At 40.7% G+C, this 19,145-nt stretch overlaps 1 protein-coding gene across 1 annotated transcript in view; it reads right to left on the bottom strand.

Moving 5' to 3' along the window:
- Positions 1-860: 860 nt before the first annotated feature.
- ZNF365 (zinc finger protein 365) overlaps positions 861-19,145 on the bottom strand; it is a 28,935-nt gene continuing 10,650 nt past the window's right edge. Inside the window, exons 3-5 of the mRNA XM_065919863.1 lie at positions 9,367-9,547; positions 4,354-4,391; positions 861-3,630 (exon numbers count right to left, since the gene is read on the bottom strand). Of these exons, the coding sequence (XP_065775935.1) occupies positions 3,375-3,630; positions 4,354-4,391; positions 9,367-9,547 (475 nt within the window). The 3' untranslated portion in view covers positions 861-3,374. The remainder of the gene's footprint in view (positions 3,631-4,353; positions 4,392-9,366; positions 9,548-19,145) is intronic.

Here is a 19,145-nt window from a genome sequence, read left to right as displayed (position 1 = left end):
TCATTGGGCTACAGGTTGAAGATCCTTTTCTCAAATAAAAAATTCAGATGTGTGCATTTTTTACTCATATAGAACATGGACAAAAAAGAAAAAAATTCACCACAAGAAAAACAATTTCTGAAGTCCCCCACCCTTTTAAATATTTGAAATGTTTCCAGGAATTGTGTTTGGTTCCTGCATGCATGCCATCTCTGGAATTCATTTTTCAAGGACCCAGACTGAACAGAATTGAGATACGGGGATTTATTTATGTTTTCTAATGGCCATAGATAATCAAGAATGTCACAGTTATTTCTCAGGAGCATTATAACCTGGTGAACCCATTAACTTCAACACAAGCAAGCATAAGAGCAGACTGAGTCATCTCTTTAACGGCTCTAACAGCTCCTGAACAAATGGAATCCCCTACATTTTCCTAATTCTATGGTTCTTAAAAGACTATGGCTGAGTAATTCTACTTGTGACACAACTCTGTTAACTATCCTGATCACATTCTGAGCCTTATAATGACTAGGATGTATAGCACATACCATCTGAGATACACACTGTGAAATCTGCTCATGGTTTTTGCTAAGAGTTGACAAGTTTAAAAATACCTTGTAGGAAAATTACTCATGGTTGTGGAGGAAGATGGGAGAAAAGTGCCAAATGAGCTTTTAATGAGGACTTCTCAGTGTGAACATATGTAAAAAGAACCTTTGGATAGAGGCATTGTGATAAACAAAAATGATCAAGCTAAGCTCTTAAGAAAACTTACAGGTATAAGATCATGGTGTTTACATGTACAATGAACAGCTCATTCATGAAGAACCAGCTTGGTTCCCCAGAAACATTCCAGCTAGACAAAACATACCAACACATTAGTCATAAATATAGTTTTATTATTATAATATTTCATAATCTAGAAACCTTTATTTAAAATCCGGGAACAGAATATTCCAACTTCCATACAACAAAATGACCCTGCAGAATACCGGAAAACAGTGTCTAAGTAGTCTGAACTTTTCAGTTAAGAATCTGTAACCTTGTTTGGGAAAAGAGAATGAAAGCAGGTTGAAACAAAGACTTCCTCCTTACAAAACAAATAATAAAATTAGATCCATTCTTCAGCTTAAACTCTAACATGTTTTCCTAGAAAACTTTGGTGACTTCTTAAAAAAATCAACTCTGAGGTTGACTACCTATGAGGACAAAGAATGCATTTAAAAATAACACCAAGCGGGACATGGTACAAGGCTCAGGCCATGGCAGGTAAAGGGGATATCCTTTAGACTGAGGTGGCTCGCATGTTTCAAAACCAAATTTATGTCTCTAAGGAAGCACAATATACACAGTGCATTTCCTTATATAAGGATCAGAATTTAGTTACAATTTAAAAAAATTTTAATATAATAAACCTTAAAATCATTTGTCTTGCATAATGTCCACAGAGTAGATACGACATTACAGTGCTTTCTGAAGATCACTGGGTACCACTGTCAGAGAGAGCTGTCATGCCCTCAAGGCATATTAAATGAAAACTGAAAACGTAAGTTACATTAAATAAAATGGGAGAAAAATTTGGCTTATACTACCTTTAAAAGCAAACTGCTGTCATTACACACACACATTATGGGACAAAGAGCATGCAGAACAACAAACTAGTCAGATTTTTAGTATAAAAGGTAAGTGCAGTCATGGTATAAACATCAATAATAAATAACCTTGGAGGACGTTAATTCTCCAAATAAATAGTTATTTTAACATTACAGTTTTTACAGTGTTATCCTAACAGTGATATTCACAGCAATGTTTGTTACCACTTGATAGCTGCCTATATACCACGTGAAAGGCCTACCCCCATGAGTTGAAAGTCAAGTGAAAACTCAAAAATCAACATTTCACTATGATAGGCTCAAAGTATTTGTATAAGTTACACTTTTCAATTTACTGGCATTTTACGTAATTGCTTTGTTACCTATTTTTAACGCACTGCTAATCTGATGCTTATTGCAGTAACAATCATAATCCTACTAATGTTAACTAGGTTAAGCTTTAATTTCTAAAATCAGAGAATTCAATTTACATAAGCAATATATAGTTTAAAAATCACCCACCACCAACACACACCTTTTTCATGAGTATTTAAAAATAAGTTATTAATATACCTGACATATACATTTTGTATTTGTTATACATATATGTATATAGTTGTGGACATAATTGTTCTCGTTTCCAAAGGAATGTCAGCACTTATAAACTCTGCAGGAGACCTGATGATATTGCTAAATTTTAAAAAGTAACACAGAAATTTATTCTTGAAGAAAACTGTAAAGCAGGAGGTTCATGACAGATGGTTCTTTATGGAAACAAAGGCCATTTTAGGGAGCCAGAGAGGGGAGGATGATTTCAGATTCTGGATCCCGCATGCATTGTTTATTTCAGAAATCACTTTAGAAAGCCATATTCAACAAATACATCAGATACTTGGCTGAAAGGTAAGAACATATATTTTAGTCATAAATTGGCACAGAAGCAGCAAGAGATGGAAAAGTCAGACCAGCAAGGAGAAAGTCATGCCTACAGCTGACAGAGAGGTTGCTGACAAACCAACCCCCCCACCCCACCCGGGGAAGCAGGTCTTAGGAAAGAGCGGAGTAACATCTGTGGTGTCTCCGGGTGGCTTGCAATGCACTAAATGTGTGGTCCACTGGTATCCAACCATTCTGACCCGGAACTGCTGACGGGTGCTGATCATAAAGGTTCTACTGTCCTCCGCAACCTCAGAAGTAGAAGCAGCTATTAAGATAGAGGCTGGCAGCACAGTCTTAGAGTACAGAATACTCAGCCAAGGAAGAAAGCAGAGAGGCACCAAAATAAGAATGAAAATACATCCAGGGAAACAAAAAACCTGAATTGAACAAACTGGAAAACAGTCTGTCGAGATGACAACTGAAGTCTAACGGAATGAGTCCTTGAAGCAACCCTAACACTGGAATCTTGATTAACCAGAATTCTCGGGAAAACAAGAAGCTTTATTTTGGAGGCTCCCAAATTAATTGAGGGTGAGGTTAAAAACAAAAATATTTTTATTTCATAGAACTTTTCAGGGCCAATTATTTTAAGAGCTGGAGCTAACTTCATTTTACTAAAACTTTGGAATAAGACTGATTCATTTTTTTAAAAACAATTCTGTAATCTGCCTCCTGCTTCCAAAAGGGACTTGTAAAAGTCTGGTTCACTGAGATTCCCATTTGCTAAATTCTGGTTAATCCAGGTGCCCATATTGACATGAAATATGTTTTATGATGCAGTGTGTCCAAAAGGACACTACTGATGGCCCCTAGAACGTATTTCCCAAAGCCCAGTGATGTGGTTCAGAACCACCCACCCTTTTAGATGATGTTCACAATCGCTGTCGGCTTTTTTTTGGCCATTTTGGGTCTGATGTGGCCTTTCCGGCCAAACCCCAGAGGCTCCCCTTTCTTTGCTGGTCTGCAGAGTTCTCTTGGGGACTCGGTCTGCTCATGCAGGGACTTAGAAGGCTGCATGCTGGCTCTGTCATCCTTGGCTTTTTTCATCCTTCCTTTTGGATGGAAATGGGTCTTGAGATCAGGGTGGTTACACACAGAATGCAGGTGCCCTCGGCTTCTATAGATGGTTGTGGGAGGAGGTAGATAAAAAGAAAGATTTAAATCCTTGAAAGAATAAAAACTACTCATGGCACAATCACTCCTACATGCTAAGGTGGCAATAATGCTACCAGTAAAACAAGTAATATATTGTGTACTGATACTTTTCCTTCCATATTGATACGATGGCCTTCATGAAAATGATCTCATGATACTAAATTCCCAGGGAGATATTACTAGTCTTATTTACCAGTGATAGAACCTGAGGCATGGAAAACCTAAATGACTATCAAGAGTAACACACAGTGGTCTATGGAGAAGATGAGACCAGGACCTATACCTTTTGACTATTTAAGTGACTTCTAGGGGATTCAAACAAATCCGTAGTACAGCTATCATAAAGTATATGATGCACAGTATAAATTTATGTATAAAACATATATCAGTGTGCCCACTACATTAATAACACTATAGAGTTATATGACTACACTGTAGCACAATACGAGAAAGTTCTATTACACAATACTTTAAAAAGACTCCTACAGTACCATTATACTGCCATATACTCATAGACCATTAGCATAAAAGTCACATCCACATTTTTAGAAAGGTAAATAAGCAGGTAAATTTTCATCTGAAGCTCTCAAATCCATTTATATTATAGATACCATAAAAAGTGCAACAGGAAGGCATATTATGCAAGCATTAATCAAATGGTCTAAGTATAAAAAGATATACATACAGGCATTTGGGTTTCCTATTTGAGGAGATATCTGTAAGCTGAAGGAAAACAAATAAGACAAAATATTACTTCACTTAAAGGTTAGGTTTGGTTTTATAAAAATCCTCCTTATGTTTTTAAGAAACTGTATTCCCATTGAGGAAGCTAGTGACCGTTATTAGGAGCAGTGCCCATGTCACATCCATCACTGCAGTGAACAAGAATGGATCGTGCTCAGCTCTGCTTACTCAGGAAGCCTCTGTGGCTCCCTGTTCTGAGAATTCCAAGAAGCCAGTATCAGCAGATCTCAAAAATTTCAAAAAGTTAAACAGCCCCTCAAGAGAACAACATTTGAAGAAACATGTTTTTAAAAACTGGAATGATATGCCATTATTTCTTGATTGATTCAGGCTGTATTTGCAGCTAATTTACACAGCTACAACTGGTCACAGTGTATCAACTAAAGGGGAAATTGGCACAAAATGTTTATTGCCTAAAATACATCATTTCTAAAATGAGAGCATACGAAAACCCAACTCCACAACTGTCCTGAGGCCATCTATCATTGAGATAATTTTCCACTCTCAGTGAAGTATCTGCATGCACATTTGTGGCTGGGCTCAGAATACCATTTGAAGAATAAATTGATAATTATCATTTTGTGCTCCAAATGTCACCAAACACTTTATAAGCAAGTGTATTTTTAGTGTATTCCCAAGCTTCAGTTCCCAACCTCCCGCATGCAGCCTTCAACTAAAAGAAGTGCCGTCACATGAACAGGCAGACTGGCAGAAGAAGAGGGTGACAAAGAGAATGTGGAGGAAGGGCCATCTAGGCCCAGTGTGGCCAACATCCACCCCCGCTATACTCAAATCACCCAAAAAACCAAACCTGGAATAACAGGATCTTCCTCCAAGTTTTCTGTATGCAGCTTAAGCCACAGACAGGGGAAAATCAGAAAGGTTTCTTAAACAGACTTCTTGGTGCCCAAGAAGGTGAGATGGAATTCCTGCCTTCTGCCTCGGGACACAATTGAATGTCACATTATTGCCAACCCTGTCCACGCTGGCTGGGTTCGGCATGGGATTAGTAAATGTGAACAGAAAAAGGCACCTTCCTCGCACGAGGGTCCTGAGGTCTTGTAATACACAAAGAAGCGGGAACAGACGGCTCCAGCAAACACCAGACTGGCAGCTTCTAGGAACCCCGGAGGCATCAGCATTTCTACTCTCTTTCCTCCAGTGCACCCATGCCCCCTGCTCCAACTGGCTGGGCTCCTTGAACGGATTTCAGTGCATCTATAAACTGTACAAACTTACAGGGTTTTTCTTCCTTTAAATACTTTCCCACTTAAAAAATCATTATTATTGAGGTATAACAAAATGTTTTCAACTTTATGTGTGTATGTAAACATATAATGTGATGGTTTGCTGCATATGTGTACATAATTCCCTTTGGAATTCTATTCAAAAGTGTGTGTGTGTGTGTGTGTGTGTGTCTGAACCCGCAGGTACACACACACACATGTTCCCTTACTGGGAAAAAGACCAACAGTGATCTGACGGATTATGAGGTTTGTGGGTGGAGGTTGTGCCTGTTATCACAGGCACCAAAGAATTCCCTCTGCTCTCCTCCCTGTGAACACAAGAGGCCAGTGTTCCTTCTGGATCCACAGCTGTAGGCAGATGGAAATGCTCTTCCCACTCAGTCAATCCACCTACCTCCATTTTCTCCTGGTCCAACTACTCTGTCTTTTAATTTAGGGAGAGAAGGGTATGCCGATGGGTATCAAGAGAGGCCCTGGTCAACATTTCTGGTTGAAAAAAAATATACATAACCTTCTACTGAGAGCCAATCTAAGTACTTCTAAAGCACAAACATGGTGTCTCAGGTCATGACAGGTTTTGGGAAACTGGAAACCTAGCCCTCCTCCAACTTCCCTTTCTGTATATACCCAACTTCTTAGGCCAAAACTGTGAATTCATTCTTGACTCCTCAATTTCCCTCACCAGCTAAATCTAATCCTTCATTCAGGCCAACTGGTCCTGTCAATTCTCCTCCAAGAACATACCCTACACCTTTTATTTCTACTTTGGCTCTATCTGAGCTGCTGTCCCCTCTCATCGGCCACAACACAACCCATCTCTCATTCTTGCATCCCTCCATCAGTTCCCCCAGAGCAGCAGAGTGATTCTGCTAAAACACAGATCATCTTCTACTTAAAACCTTCCAATGGTTTTCCCCTGTGTGTGATGGAACAGATCCACACTCCTAATATGACCAGAAAGCTCCTGCCTGATCTGGACCCCTCCTGCCTCTCCGACTTATCTCCCGCCACTCAAATGTGCCAAGCCTATTCCCTCCTGAGGCAGCTGCACCTTCTATTTCTCTGCCTAGAATGTTCCACTTCCAAATTTTCCAGAACTGCCTCCTTACCATTCAGGTCACAGTGCAAATGCTGTCTTCTCAGCAGGGCTTTTCTCGAAAGCTTTTTGCTAAAGCTAAAGTGACCATCTCAAACATGTCATCTTACTTTATTCTTCACAGCAGTTACTCACTATACGGAATTATCTTTCTTATGTGTTTGCTTACTGTGTGTCCCTCCTCCAAGACCAGGGACTTCATCGATCTCGTTCACAGCAGTTTCCTCAGCACCCAGTAAGCGATGCATCCCCAATAAACATGGTAATGAATTACAGCTAGTACTAATTTAGCAATCTGCAGGAAATAAATGCAATGCTTAAAATAAGATTATCCAAGCTATTTCATGACCTTCTATTTGAGCAGGTCTGTGAGTAATTCTGGCAGATGGTATATTAGGTCACTTTGTGTCTAATTCGACAGCATGTTTCAGAGCATACAGACAAATTATCTGAGTAGGCACATTGCATTTTTAGAAATCAGCCAGGTGAAAAAGAACATAAATGCTCAAGGGGATTAATGCCGAAACATTATTTCAGAAAAGGTGCTAATTGTGAGGGGGAAGGAAATTTTTCTAGTGCACAAAAGAATCTTAAGGCTAGAAAGAATCAAGTTACACATCAATCTAGAAATGTCATTACTCTCTCGAGAAGTAATGAGAAAAAGAGGGAAGAGGAGAGAGGGAGGGAGGGAGGCAGGGAAGAAGGAAGACGAAGAGGCCGTGTTGTTTCTGCAGAGCAGCCTTGGTGGAAATGGGGAGAGCCAGCCAGGCTGGGGATGGCATTCCCCAGGGTTCTGGAGGAGGGAGTTTAGGTGCTGGGAGTTGAAAGTTCTGCTTCGCTCTGGGGTGCACCTGGATAAGAAGCTCTCCCAGGCAGAGCTGAGGCTCTAGAGGCCTGCGCCTTCTCTAAGCTGGACCAAACAGGTTACTACAGATGTGACCCTTAGCTTATCCTGCGAAAAGTTTCCAAGTTCTTCCATGTATCCACAGCCCCAGATACACAGAGAGGCCAGACTGAGTAAATTACATCAAACACATGGTAAATGTATTTTATTATAAGAAATAGACTAAGTAAAAAGGAAAAATGGTTTTAGGATTCGTAGACTGTCTCATAACATGGCACATTATGACCCAGAGAAGAGTTGAGAGGACTATACGTGAAAACAGGGGAAACCACATCTGCCCATTCTTTCAGAAATCAAACAGTTCATCCTTGACACCTCTCAGGGTGATGTGTGCTCCCTCCAAGTCAGTGATCAAGCCCTACTTCCTCCTTGACTTTGTACTTTCCTGCTATCTGTGTCTCTCCCTCTGGTCTTACTTCTTTCATCAACCTGCATTTCATTTCGTTCCTCCTTTGTTTATTTAATCATGTTTCCTGTTAAATCTTGGCTTCCAGATTGCTCAACCTAAATTTTTCAATCAACCAACGGCGACCTTACTAATCTTTTGGTTAGCATAAATGTTTCCTATTTTTTTTTATCCTCATTTCAGGGTTAGTAAAAGAATCATTTTTAAATCTTCTGAGAAGATGGTAAGGGTAAATAAAATTCAACTGATGATGAAAATGTTGTAAATAAACCACTTTAGGTTTTCAAAAATCCATTCTTTGGCTTTGTTGTTTATACCATGAAGGAAACTGTATAGAGGGTAAATGTGACCACCCACATCCCTCATCTGAAGCGTGCTTATTTGTAAACCACCCACCTCCCACCCACCCTCCAAAGAGAACAGGCAACCCTGATCAAGCCACTTATGAGAGCTGGACCTTCATCTATATTCAGGGTTCTCATTTGGGCTTTGGGGATTTCTTAAGTCCCTGCAACCATATGTAAAATTGTATGCAAAATCCTATTATATAATGCCACTGGGGAATTTTGCTTAGTCTTTTCGAAAACCTACTTAAAGAATGTTTCACCCGGACCACCAGCCCAGGTGGGATACATGAGTCAGGTGCTCGGGCCTGGTGCACTGGGAGGACCCTGAGGAGTCGGGTGGGGAGGGAGGTGGGAGGGGGGATCGGGATGGGGAATACGTGTAACTATATGGCTGATTCATGTCAATGTATGACAAAACCCACTGAAATGTTGTAAAGTGATTGGCCTCCAACTAATAAAATAATATTAAAAAAAAAAAAAAAAAAGAATGTTTCACCTACAGAGACTACCAACAAGTGTTTCCCTTCCTATTGGGGGGGGGGGGGAAGTGATTAAATCTTTCACTAACTAAAAAGCATGAAAGTTTTCAGATGATTCCTTGATGAGCTCAAAAACAGGATAATATTAATAACTTCCTATCCACCTGACACATAATTGGGACAAATGATTTCTTTGGATACTTCAAACTGTTATGCTGCAACATAAAAGTACTTCTACCACCTCAGCCTAATGTGGAGTTGGAGGTGAAGAACCGGAGATCACGCATCCAGGGTCTCACTTACTCCCAGGTGTCCTAGACTCACCTGTATCACTTCCTCAACACAGGCGTGGCTGGGGCAATGCCTTCAAACGATGTCTAGAAAATTCCTGCAAGTCATTCCCCAGCACCTTTTCCTTCTGTCCTTGGCCCCACCTGACAGATCACCACCCTCACTCCGGGCCTGCAGGACTCACCGCGTGCTCTTGGGAGTCCCCGCAGAGGCCGGCCCCCTGCTGGCTATGATAGTACTCCAGCTGTTTTTCCGCGAGCTCCACCCGGTGCAGCAGATTCTCTATGAAGTCCTGAAGCCGAGCTTTTCCTTGAACCTCCTTCTCAGCTGCTGTTTCCAGGAAATGGTTGAATGTAACCACCTCTCTGCAAGGCAAAAATGTCAGAACACAGAATGGAGAACTGAGACAGGAACTCATTCATTCAACGAATATTTACTGAGAGCCTCCCTGCCAGGCACCGCCCTATGAAGCATGGCCACGTGTGTTGTGCTCAGTCACCTCAGCTGTGTCTGACTCTTTGCGACCCCATGGGCCACAGCCTGTCAGGCCCCCGTCTATGGGATTTTCTCGGCGAGAATACTGGAGTGGGCTGTGAATTCTTTCATTCAACTCATATTTACTGAGAGCCTACTATGTGTCAGGCACTGCCCTACATAGTATGGCCGTAGCCATGATAGAAGACATAAAATTACATTTTAGTGATTGCATTTAGAGGTTACATTTTAGTAGAAGATAGTCACTATAAAATAAACTTATGTCAGTTGGTGATAAGTGCTAAGGAGGAAATGGAGACTGGGTGCAAGGGGACAAAGAGTGACAGAGGAAGGAAAGGAACAAGAGATACTGGAGACAGCAAAGTCAGAACCTCCTTTTGGATGGGGCAGCGTTTGAATGGACACCAGGAAGCAAGGAGAGCCAAGAAGACAGCTGGGAAGAGCACGCCGGACCCTCAGTGGGAACATGCAGAATGGTCTGAAGTACAGAACAGAGCCAGGGAAGGGGAGAACAGCCGAGGCCGGGACCAGGTAGGGTCTCACAGGTCAGCAGGAGGACTCCAGATTTTACTATGAGACGGGAAACCACAGGCCACTTTTGAGAAAAGTTCTGTCCTATATTTTAAAAGTCTGGCTATTAGGGAAGAAAAGACTACAGGTAGGGAAGTGTGGAAGCAAGATGCCACACTGAGCACCAGAGCATATAAAACAGCATATGTCCAATAGTATATTTTGAGCTAAGAATGAAACAGTCCAAGAACTGCCATCTTGAGGTAGATCCAAGGTGTGTTGGGGAAGCTACTGTAGCTGACATAGAAGCAATGTGCAGGCTGCCCCTCCCTAAAAAGCTGAACAAAATACCTTCATCTGCATAATTCACTGTGATTCACAAATCCAGAAAATTTTTAATAACTATATTACTATTTTATATCTTAATTCTAATGCAAGTATGAAAATAATACTTCCCTGAGTTACAACTAAATAAGTTCTCTATTAAAAATTCAAACACATTAAATAATGTGGAAATAAATAATGAAGAAAATATCACCTAAAATCCCATCATCCTAAGACCATCACCATTTACATTTGGTAATTGCCCTCACAAACATCTCTACAAATACACACACACACTAATCAGCAGTACCAGTAGGTATACAGTACCACAATTTTCTCATTTGATTTGCCTCACTCAGTAAGAAATCATGACGATCTTTTTGGCCATCCTCTTTGTGTGTTGTGTCACACCCACTGGAGCAAATGAATTCAATAATTTCACTACTTGTTGGATACAATATTTATGTGTCTTTGAACTCTCAACCTTCAAGGAGTGATCCCTCATTTTTCTGGCCATGTTCTACTCATGCAGAACCAAGATTCTAAAGAATCTGATCATTGTCCCCTAAACGTTTTTCATTTTAGATTAACAAATCTATTTTTTCAATCTAACCTCAGGCATTTGTTCTAGATAGTCAATTAAATTCTATTCCTTCTCCGAATCTTCTCAGCCTCTACTCGATTTTTATTTTCTGCTAAGCTCCATAATTTCTAGAGAGTAGAACTTCATGGATGTTCAGCTCAGTAAGTCAGTTTCACAGATCTCTGCCAAATAATTGGTGGTGACTTCCAACTCCTTTATTCTGTACAACTAGTCAGGAGGCCACTTTTACAATTTGTAATGACTTTTCTCTCACAAATATAGTTCATCATATTTTGCCATACTGAAAAGTTTCTGATACTTCCTACAGAGTCAAGCATCTCTGCAAAACTTTCAGAATTATGTATTTCTATAAACAGAAAAGAAACTGGTTCTAACAATGCTTCACTACAAAAACTGCTCATCAAACTTGTTCTATCCTACCCAGATCAAATATAAACTCAGAGCCCATAAGAATTCCATTATCTTTCAGTAGCTAAGAAGTAATCACATATAAGAAGTAAGAGTCCTTTTGGAAAGTTCTCTTTTGTAAGTTCCAATTTTATTTCCAGATGTTTCCCTATGAGCCCTGAATAGAAGATGTACACTTTCCAAACTGTTCAAGCCACAGAGAGAAGCCAATTTTCAAGTTCTGCTGTCATTTGCCTTTGCTCTGCCTCCTAGATGAGTCACAAAAGGCTAACCAGCAGCAAAACAGTGAGGGTCCATTCAGGTGTCACATCCAGCCCTGTCATGGTTCTTAGTTATGGTAGAGAACCTTTGGATGGAACATCTTCATACGGCTCAAAAGCACCACCAAAAACAAAGCCCAGGAAACGGCTACTCCTTCTTCTTTCCAAAATCAAGGCTTCAATTTATGTGGAATCAAGTCTGTAATAAAGAGTCCTCTACATTGAGAGTGATATTCAGGATAACTGACTCTTGAAGCATCTCCACACTGGTACTTAAAGGAGAAACAACTAGAAACCCACAACCCTCTCACCCACCAAAATCGAAAACGTAGGAAAAAGAGCCAGTGTATTTTTTCAGTTTATTTTGGTTTAAATATTTACTATATTTATCTCATTACAGAAGCATTTCACATTTATTATGAGAAATATAAAAAGTGATCTATGGAAGATCCAACTGAGCAGAAGTTCAATCAGCTTTTTGCTTTAACTCCATCATTCAATACATGACACATAATACTCAATAAATATTTATCGTAATCAATGTTTAAAAAGGACAAAGAAGAAACAAAATGTGACCCATAGTCCCATAACCCAGAGGTCACTACTGTCAACATTCTGGTGTATTTTTTTCCAGTCTTTTTTTTTTTTTTTTTCTGTGCATATTTACTATTATTGGGCTCTCAAGCTATACAGTTTAGAATATAAGACATCAGTATTTGACAGCTTAATCCCACAGGATCAACGTCTCAAAAGCAAGAAAAGAAATCTGAATGCAATGCAGTTTATGACTGTGGCTGTATTTTTACATCAAGTGATGTTTTATAACTGGTTTCATATAAAACTTTTATTTCATATAAAACTTTTTAAAACATTAATGCCACTAGTTGATTGTGGAGTGTTATGTCATGTTGTAAAAAAGCAGGATCTTTTTCTAACCTCCCTCATCCAATTATCTTGTGCCCTAAAGCTAAGAAGTTAATACCCTTTTTTCCAAACAACTTGGCATCAATACTAACCTAATTTCAGTTTATGGATGTTTCACATCAACTAAGAAAAAAAAAAAATGATGATTTAATTCTAAAAGGGAAATTACAAGAGAAAAGGGCTGGAGAAGTTCATCATACTGAGACTGTGTTTAGGTATCTGTATTAGATAAAAACAGGAATAAAACCTGGTGATTAACTGTGGAATAATATGTATGCACAACTTCACATCCCCCTTTTCACATCCTGTTCAGTCTGGATTAACAATATCCAGAAACACCTCTTATTTCCCCAAGGAATCTTGTGAATTTCCTGAATGAAAAAGAAAGAGCTTTTAACTACTTTGCATTTGTACTTTTTAAAATAATTATACTCCTAACAGTAAAAGATCCACTCAGTGCAAGACAGACCAATGGATTTCAATGGAGGGGCGGAGGAAATGTTTGTTCAGTGGTGTGGTTTCAGATTCCACACTGCAATTAACCTTTGAGAAACTACCAATTGTCAAGCTTTGGCACAGTATCAAAGCAGAATAGCCACCATTCTCTCAAAAGGCTATTAACGTACCTCTCCACTTTCCTACTACCTATCTGTGTGAGACTAGATTTCCTTCATCTACTTCAACCAAAACAACAAATTTGCAACAGATTAAAAGCAGAACTAACGAAATTCAGCTGCCTTCTGTTAAGCCAGACAGTGAAAGTATTTCCAAAATTTTGAAAACAATACCATTCTTTTCACTTATCTGTTTTGGGGAAAATTGTTCTATAAAATATTTTCATTGTGTAAAACAAGTAATGGATTAATATTGTTGCTTTTATATGAATTAATAAGTGTCCTTTTTACTTTCCTAAATTTTAATTTTTAATATAGCAAACCTTGATAGACAAAACCTACACAGAGAAAAGTTTCTTGGGGTCCTCAGATTTTTTAAGAGTGTAGGGGAAGTCAGGCCAAAGAGTTTGAGAACTATGCCATACCATGTACAGTTCAGTTCAGTCGTTCAGTCAGGTCTGACTCTTTGCGACCCCACGGACCACAGCAAGCCAGGACTCCCTGTCCATCACCAGCTCCCAGAGTTTACACAAACTCATGTCCATTGAGTCGGTGATGCCATCCAACCATCTCATCCTCTGTCGTTCCCATTTCCTCTCACATTCAATCTTTCTCAGCATCAGGGTCTTTTCAAATGAGTCAGCTCTTTGCATCATGTGGCCAAAGTATTGGAGTTTCAGCTTCAGCATCAGTCCTTCCAATGAATATTCAGACCTGATTTCTTTTAGGATGGACTGGTTGGATCTCCTTGCAGTCCAAGGGACTCTCAAGAGTCTTCTCCAACACCACAGTTCAAAAGCATCAATTCTTCGGCGCTCAGCTTTCTTTATAGTCCAACTCTCACATCCATACATGACTACTGGAAAAACCATAGCCTTGACTAGATGGACCTTTGTTGGAAAAGTAATGTGTCTGCTTTTTAATATGCTGTCTAGGTTGGTCATAACTTTTCTTCCAAGGAGTAAGCGTCTTTTTATTTCATGGCTGCAGTGATCATCTGCAGTGATTTTGGAGCCCCCCAAAATAGTCAGCCATTGACTGTTTCCACTGTTTCTCCATCTATTTGCCATGAAGTGATAGGACTGGATGCCATGATTTTTGTTTTCTAAATGTTGAGTTTTAAACCAACTTTTTCACTCTCTTCTTTCACTTTCATCAACAGGCTCCTTAGTTCTTCTTCACTTTCTGCCATAAAGGTGGTGTTATCTGCATATCTGAGGCTACTGATATTTCTCCCAGCAATCTTGATTCCAGCTTGTGCTTCCTCCAGCCCAGGATTTCTCATGACGTACTCTACATATAAGTTAAATAAGCACAGTAACAATATACAGCCTTGACGTACCCCTTTTTCTATTTGGAACCAGTCTGTTGATCCATGTCCAGTTCTAACTATTGCTTCCTGACCTGCATACAGATTTCTCAAGAGGCAGGTCAGGTGGTCTGGTATTCAGAATTTTCCACAGTTTATTGTGATCCTCACAGTCAAAGGCTTTGGCATAGTAAATAAAGCAGAAATGGATGTTTTTCTGGAATTCTCTTGCTTTTTTGATGATCTAGCAGATGTTGACAATTTGATCTCTGGTTCCTCTGCCTTTTCTTTTTTTTTTTTTTTTTAAGATGTAACAATATTTAATCATTCAAAATACAGTATTAATCCTCTTAAAACTTCAGAAGGCAAAGATTCCAGTCATGCAAATATTCTTCTGTAAACTATCTCCAAATCAGAATTCTGCTGACTCAAAACTAATCAGAATACAACACAACAGTAGAGTCCTGAGCCCAAGGGTTCCTGCTACAATGGCCGTTTACTAAATGAGAGCATGTCATTCTGCTACTCAAAGCCCATCAACACCCCTCCCTCATCTCTCTGCAAGTAAAAACCAAATTCCAACACCGGTGCCCAGTCCCTTCCAGATCTGCCCTGCCCCGCCCCCCGCCCCCCACCGCACCTCTCACGCCCGCCCTCCCATCCTGAACCTGACTCGCCGTGCTCCCACCACCACGGCCTGGTTGCTCCTCCAGTGCTCCAGGTTGCTCTTGCCTTGGGGCACTTGTGCTGTGCTGGGAAAGCTTTCCTCGGAAATTCCCACTGCGCACCCCTGCTTATCTTTAAAATTTGTGCTCAAATGTTGCCTTCTCGGACCACCCTTTTTGAAACCGCAACCTTTCTGATGTCCTAGCATTCCCTGCTTTATTTTCTCTAGAGCTCTCAGCAGTACCTTCCAGCAGACTATGAAGTTGACTTTTATGTTGGTCCTTCTCCACTGGAATATGTACTCTGAACAGGCAAGTGTTCGCCTGTCTCCTTCAGCGCCGTTCTCTTTCGTGCATACAACAGTGTCAGCACACAGCAGATGCTCAGCGCGTTTGCTAAGGGAACGTGTGAATGGCTCTTTCTTGTCCAGCTGTGGCCATCCGTGTGTGTGTGTGCTCAGCCACTCAGTCGTGTCCCACTCTGCGACCCCACGGACTGTGGCCACCAGGCTCCTCTCTCCACGGGATTCTCCAGGCAATGGTACTGCAGTCGGTTGCCATTTCCTTCTCCAGGGGATCTTTCCAACCCAGGGATCAAGCCTGCATTTTCTACATTGACAGGTGGATTTTTTTTTTATCATTGCGCCACCTGGGAAGCCCAAGTGGTATTTATCACTGTTTTAATCTCTGCGTCTCACAAGTCTGGCACCATCCTGTCCCTTGTTTTGGGATTCTCTCTTGTGACTTATAATCTCTATTCCTACTATCATCCTCTTCGTCCAAGATTTCATTTCAGTTCATTATTGTATTAGGTTCTTAGTTTCCCCTATCAAGTCTCTTCCTATGTCTGAAGAATGCTGCTAGGACTCACGACTCAGATTTTTCAACCTAACTTCTCACTCTTCTAGAATATGGAATTTCAGCTTCAGTCAGGCTGGTCTTCTTAAAGTCCCGGGAAAAGAGTCAAGTCCAATGTTTTCTATGAAGTTTTCTCCTGTGGCTACAGGTCATGAATTTCCTTTCTCTAACATGCTATACATTTAAACTCATATCCAGTTCAGCACTTAACTCTGGCCGGCTGCTAAGGATAGTTGCTCTTCCCGGGCAGACCTGACGCTCTCTGGAAGTAGGAGCATGTGTGGGAGCCACTTCTTATTCTTACATATGGATTAGTGAGTACAAAAGAGGCACACAGTGAAAATCTGGTGAGTGACAAAGAAATGTACCATAATATGATAATCCAATTTTTCCAGCTAGTGTGTCCCACAATCAGGAACAGAAATACCCATGTTCCTCTGTGCCTGGAACAATGGAATGTCTGCTTAATAAAGAGGCACACTGCATGTGCTTAAAAGAACAGATTACAGGTTCTTATAAAGCAAATGCCTCATTGAAAATATAACTTCATACTCTCTAGTTTTTATATTGCACATAAAGCAACTCAGGAAATAATTATTTAACTAACTAAACTAAATGATGCTTCAAGCTACAGTATGGCCTAATACTATATTGAAGTTCAAAATTTAGCTATTCTCCATCTAAGTACATAAAATAAATGTTCTCCAGAATTTTAGACTCTGTGGGAGAAGGCGAGGGTGGGATGTTCAGAGAGAAGAGCATTGAAACAAGTATACTATCAAGGGTGAAAGAGATCACCAGCCCAGGCTGGATGCATGAGACGGGTGCTCAGGGCTGGTGCACTGGGAAGACCCAGAGGGATGGGATGGAGAGGGAGGCGGGAGGGGGGATCAGGATGGGGAACACATGTAAATCCATGGCTGATTCATGTCAGTGTACGGCAAAAACCACTACAATATTGTAAAGTAATTAGCCTCCAACGAATAAAAATAAATGAAAAAGAAAAAAAATGTTCTCCATAGCTAATGAGCACTAAGAAATTCAACTACTTGCTGCTTTTTTAAGAACATACAACAGTGCTTCAAATGTCACTTGCGGAACTGAACACACGACCTCTCGATTCTAAAAGATAATGCTCTATACTCAGTGAGTAACTGACGTCAAATCCATACTTTTGTTAGTCCCTCATATTTTCGATAATCCGTACTCTCTAGCCACTCCATCAGCTTGGCATATCGGAGTAAGTCTCTATGAAATGCATGATGATTAGGTAAAGTCAGTTCAATAGAGCGCTGAGCAAGAGTTGAACTCTGATCATGACCCTGTCGAACAAAAACATTGTTGAGGTGACTGGCCAGTCTCCGGGCAAAATTCTCTCGCAAATCACTGAAACGCTGCTGCTGCTGCTGCTGCTGCTGCTGCTCAACTGCCAGAAGCACGTCATGGCCTGGTCGAAGAGCTACATTCACGCACTGCAGCAGGGCATCTGCAGCATTGGTGCAGGCCTCAATGCCCCTGGAAGAAGAAAGATCTCCTTCCTTAAGTGCCTTTATATGACCTTTGGCCAGGTCCATGTGGCTCACAAGAAACTCTATCTCAGACAGGAGTTTTACATTATTAGTGTTACTGAGATGAATGAGGTGGTTGCTTTCGGAGATCTGATCCATCTGTTCTTTTACACTTTGGAGCATTTCCTCATAACTGCTCAGTTTCAATTCAATCTGATCCACCTCCTTGAGAGCCTCATCCAGTAACTTCATTAGGATGTTGACTTGCTTTTCAGAGGCCATGATAGACTGGATGTTGGCAGGTAAGGTCAGTTATAAGCACAGGTCACATTTAGAGGCTCTGGTACCCAAGGGACTACCTGAAACAACAGCAGCTACAACTTTCCTGGAGACAGGACATGGCCAGCAAACTGGGCTGTTACACTCGGTAATAGTCATACTCGTGTCTGCGCTGCTCCCCGGTCCAGGGCCTTTCGCAGTGGGGACCGACCCAGTCTCCACCTTCCCTCCCCTCAGGAGCGGTCCGGGAGCTCTGGCCTCCTCTGCCTTTTCTAAAACCAGCTTAAACATCTGGAAGTACACAGTTCACATATTGCTGAAGTCTGGCTTGGAGAATTTTGAGCATTATTTTACTAGTGTGTGAGATGAGTGCAATTGTGTGGTAGTGTGAGCATTCTTTGGCATTGCCTTTCTTAGGGACTAAAACGAAAACTGACCTTTTCCAGTCCTGTGGCCACTGCTGAGTTTTCCAAATTTGCTGGCATATTGAGTGCAACATTTTCACAGCATCATCTTTTAGCTCAACTGGAATTCCATCACCTCTGCTAGCTTTGTTCATAGTGATGCTTCCTAAGGCACACTTGACTTCACATTCCAGGATGTCTGGCTATAGGTGAGTGATCACACCATTGTGATTATCTGGGTCATGAAGATCATTTTTGTACATTTCTTCTGTGTATTCTTGCCAACTCTTCTTAATATCTTCTGTTTCTGTTAGGTTCATACCATTTCTGTCCTTTATTGAGCCCATCTTTGCATGAAATGTTCCCTTGATATCTCTGATTTTCTTGAAGAGATCTCTAGTATTTCCCATTCTATCGTTTTCTTCTATTTCTTTGCACTGATCACTGAGGAAGGCTCTCTTATCTCTTCTGGCTATTCTTTGGAACTCTGCATTCAAATGGGAATATCTTTCCTTTTCTCCTTTGCTTTTTGCTTCTCTTCTTTTCACAGCTATTTGTAAGACCTCCTCAGACAGCCATTTTGCCTTTTTGCATTTCTTTTTCTTGGGGATGGTCTTGATCCCTGTCTCCTATACAATGTTACGAACCTCCATCCATAGTTCATCAGGCACTCTTTCTATCAGATCTAGTCCCTTAAATCTATTTCTCACTTCCACTGTATAATTGTTAGGGATTTGATTTAGGCCATACCTGAATGGTCTAGTGGTTTTCCCTACTTTCTTCAATTTACGCCTGAATTTG

This window comes from Muntiacus reevesi, chromosome 2 (assembly GCF_963930625.1).
Source record: "Muntiacus reevesi chromosome 2, mMunRee1.1, whole genome shotgun sequence".
NCBI lineage: Eukaryota > Metazoa > Chordata > Mammalia > Artiodactyla > Cervidae > Muntiacus > Muntiacus reevesi.
This window is presented reverse-complemented; position numbering and strand designations above follow the sequence as displayed.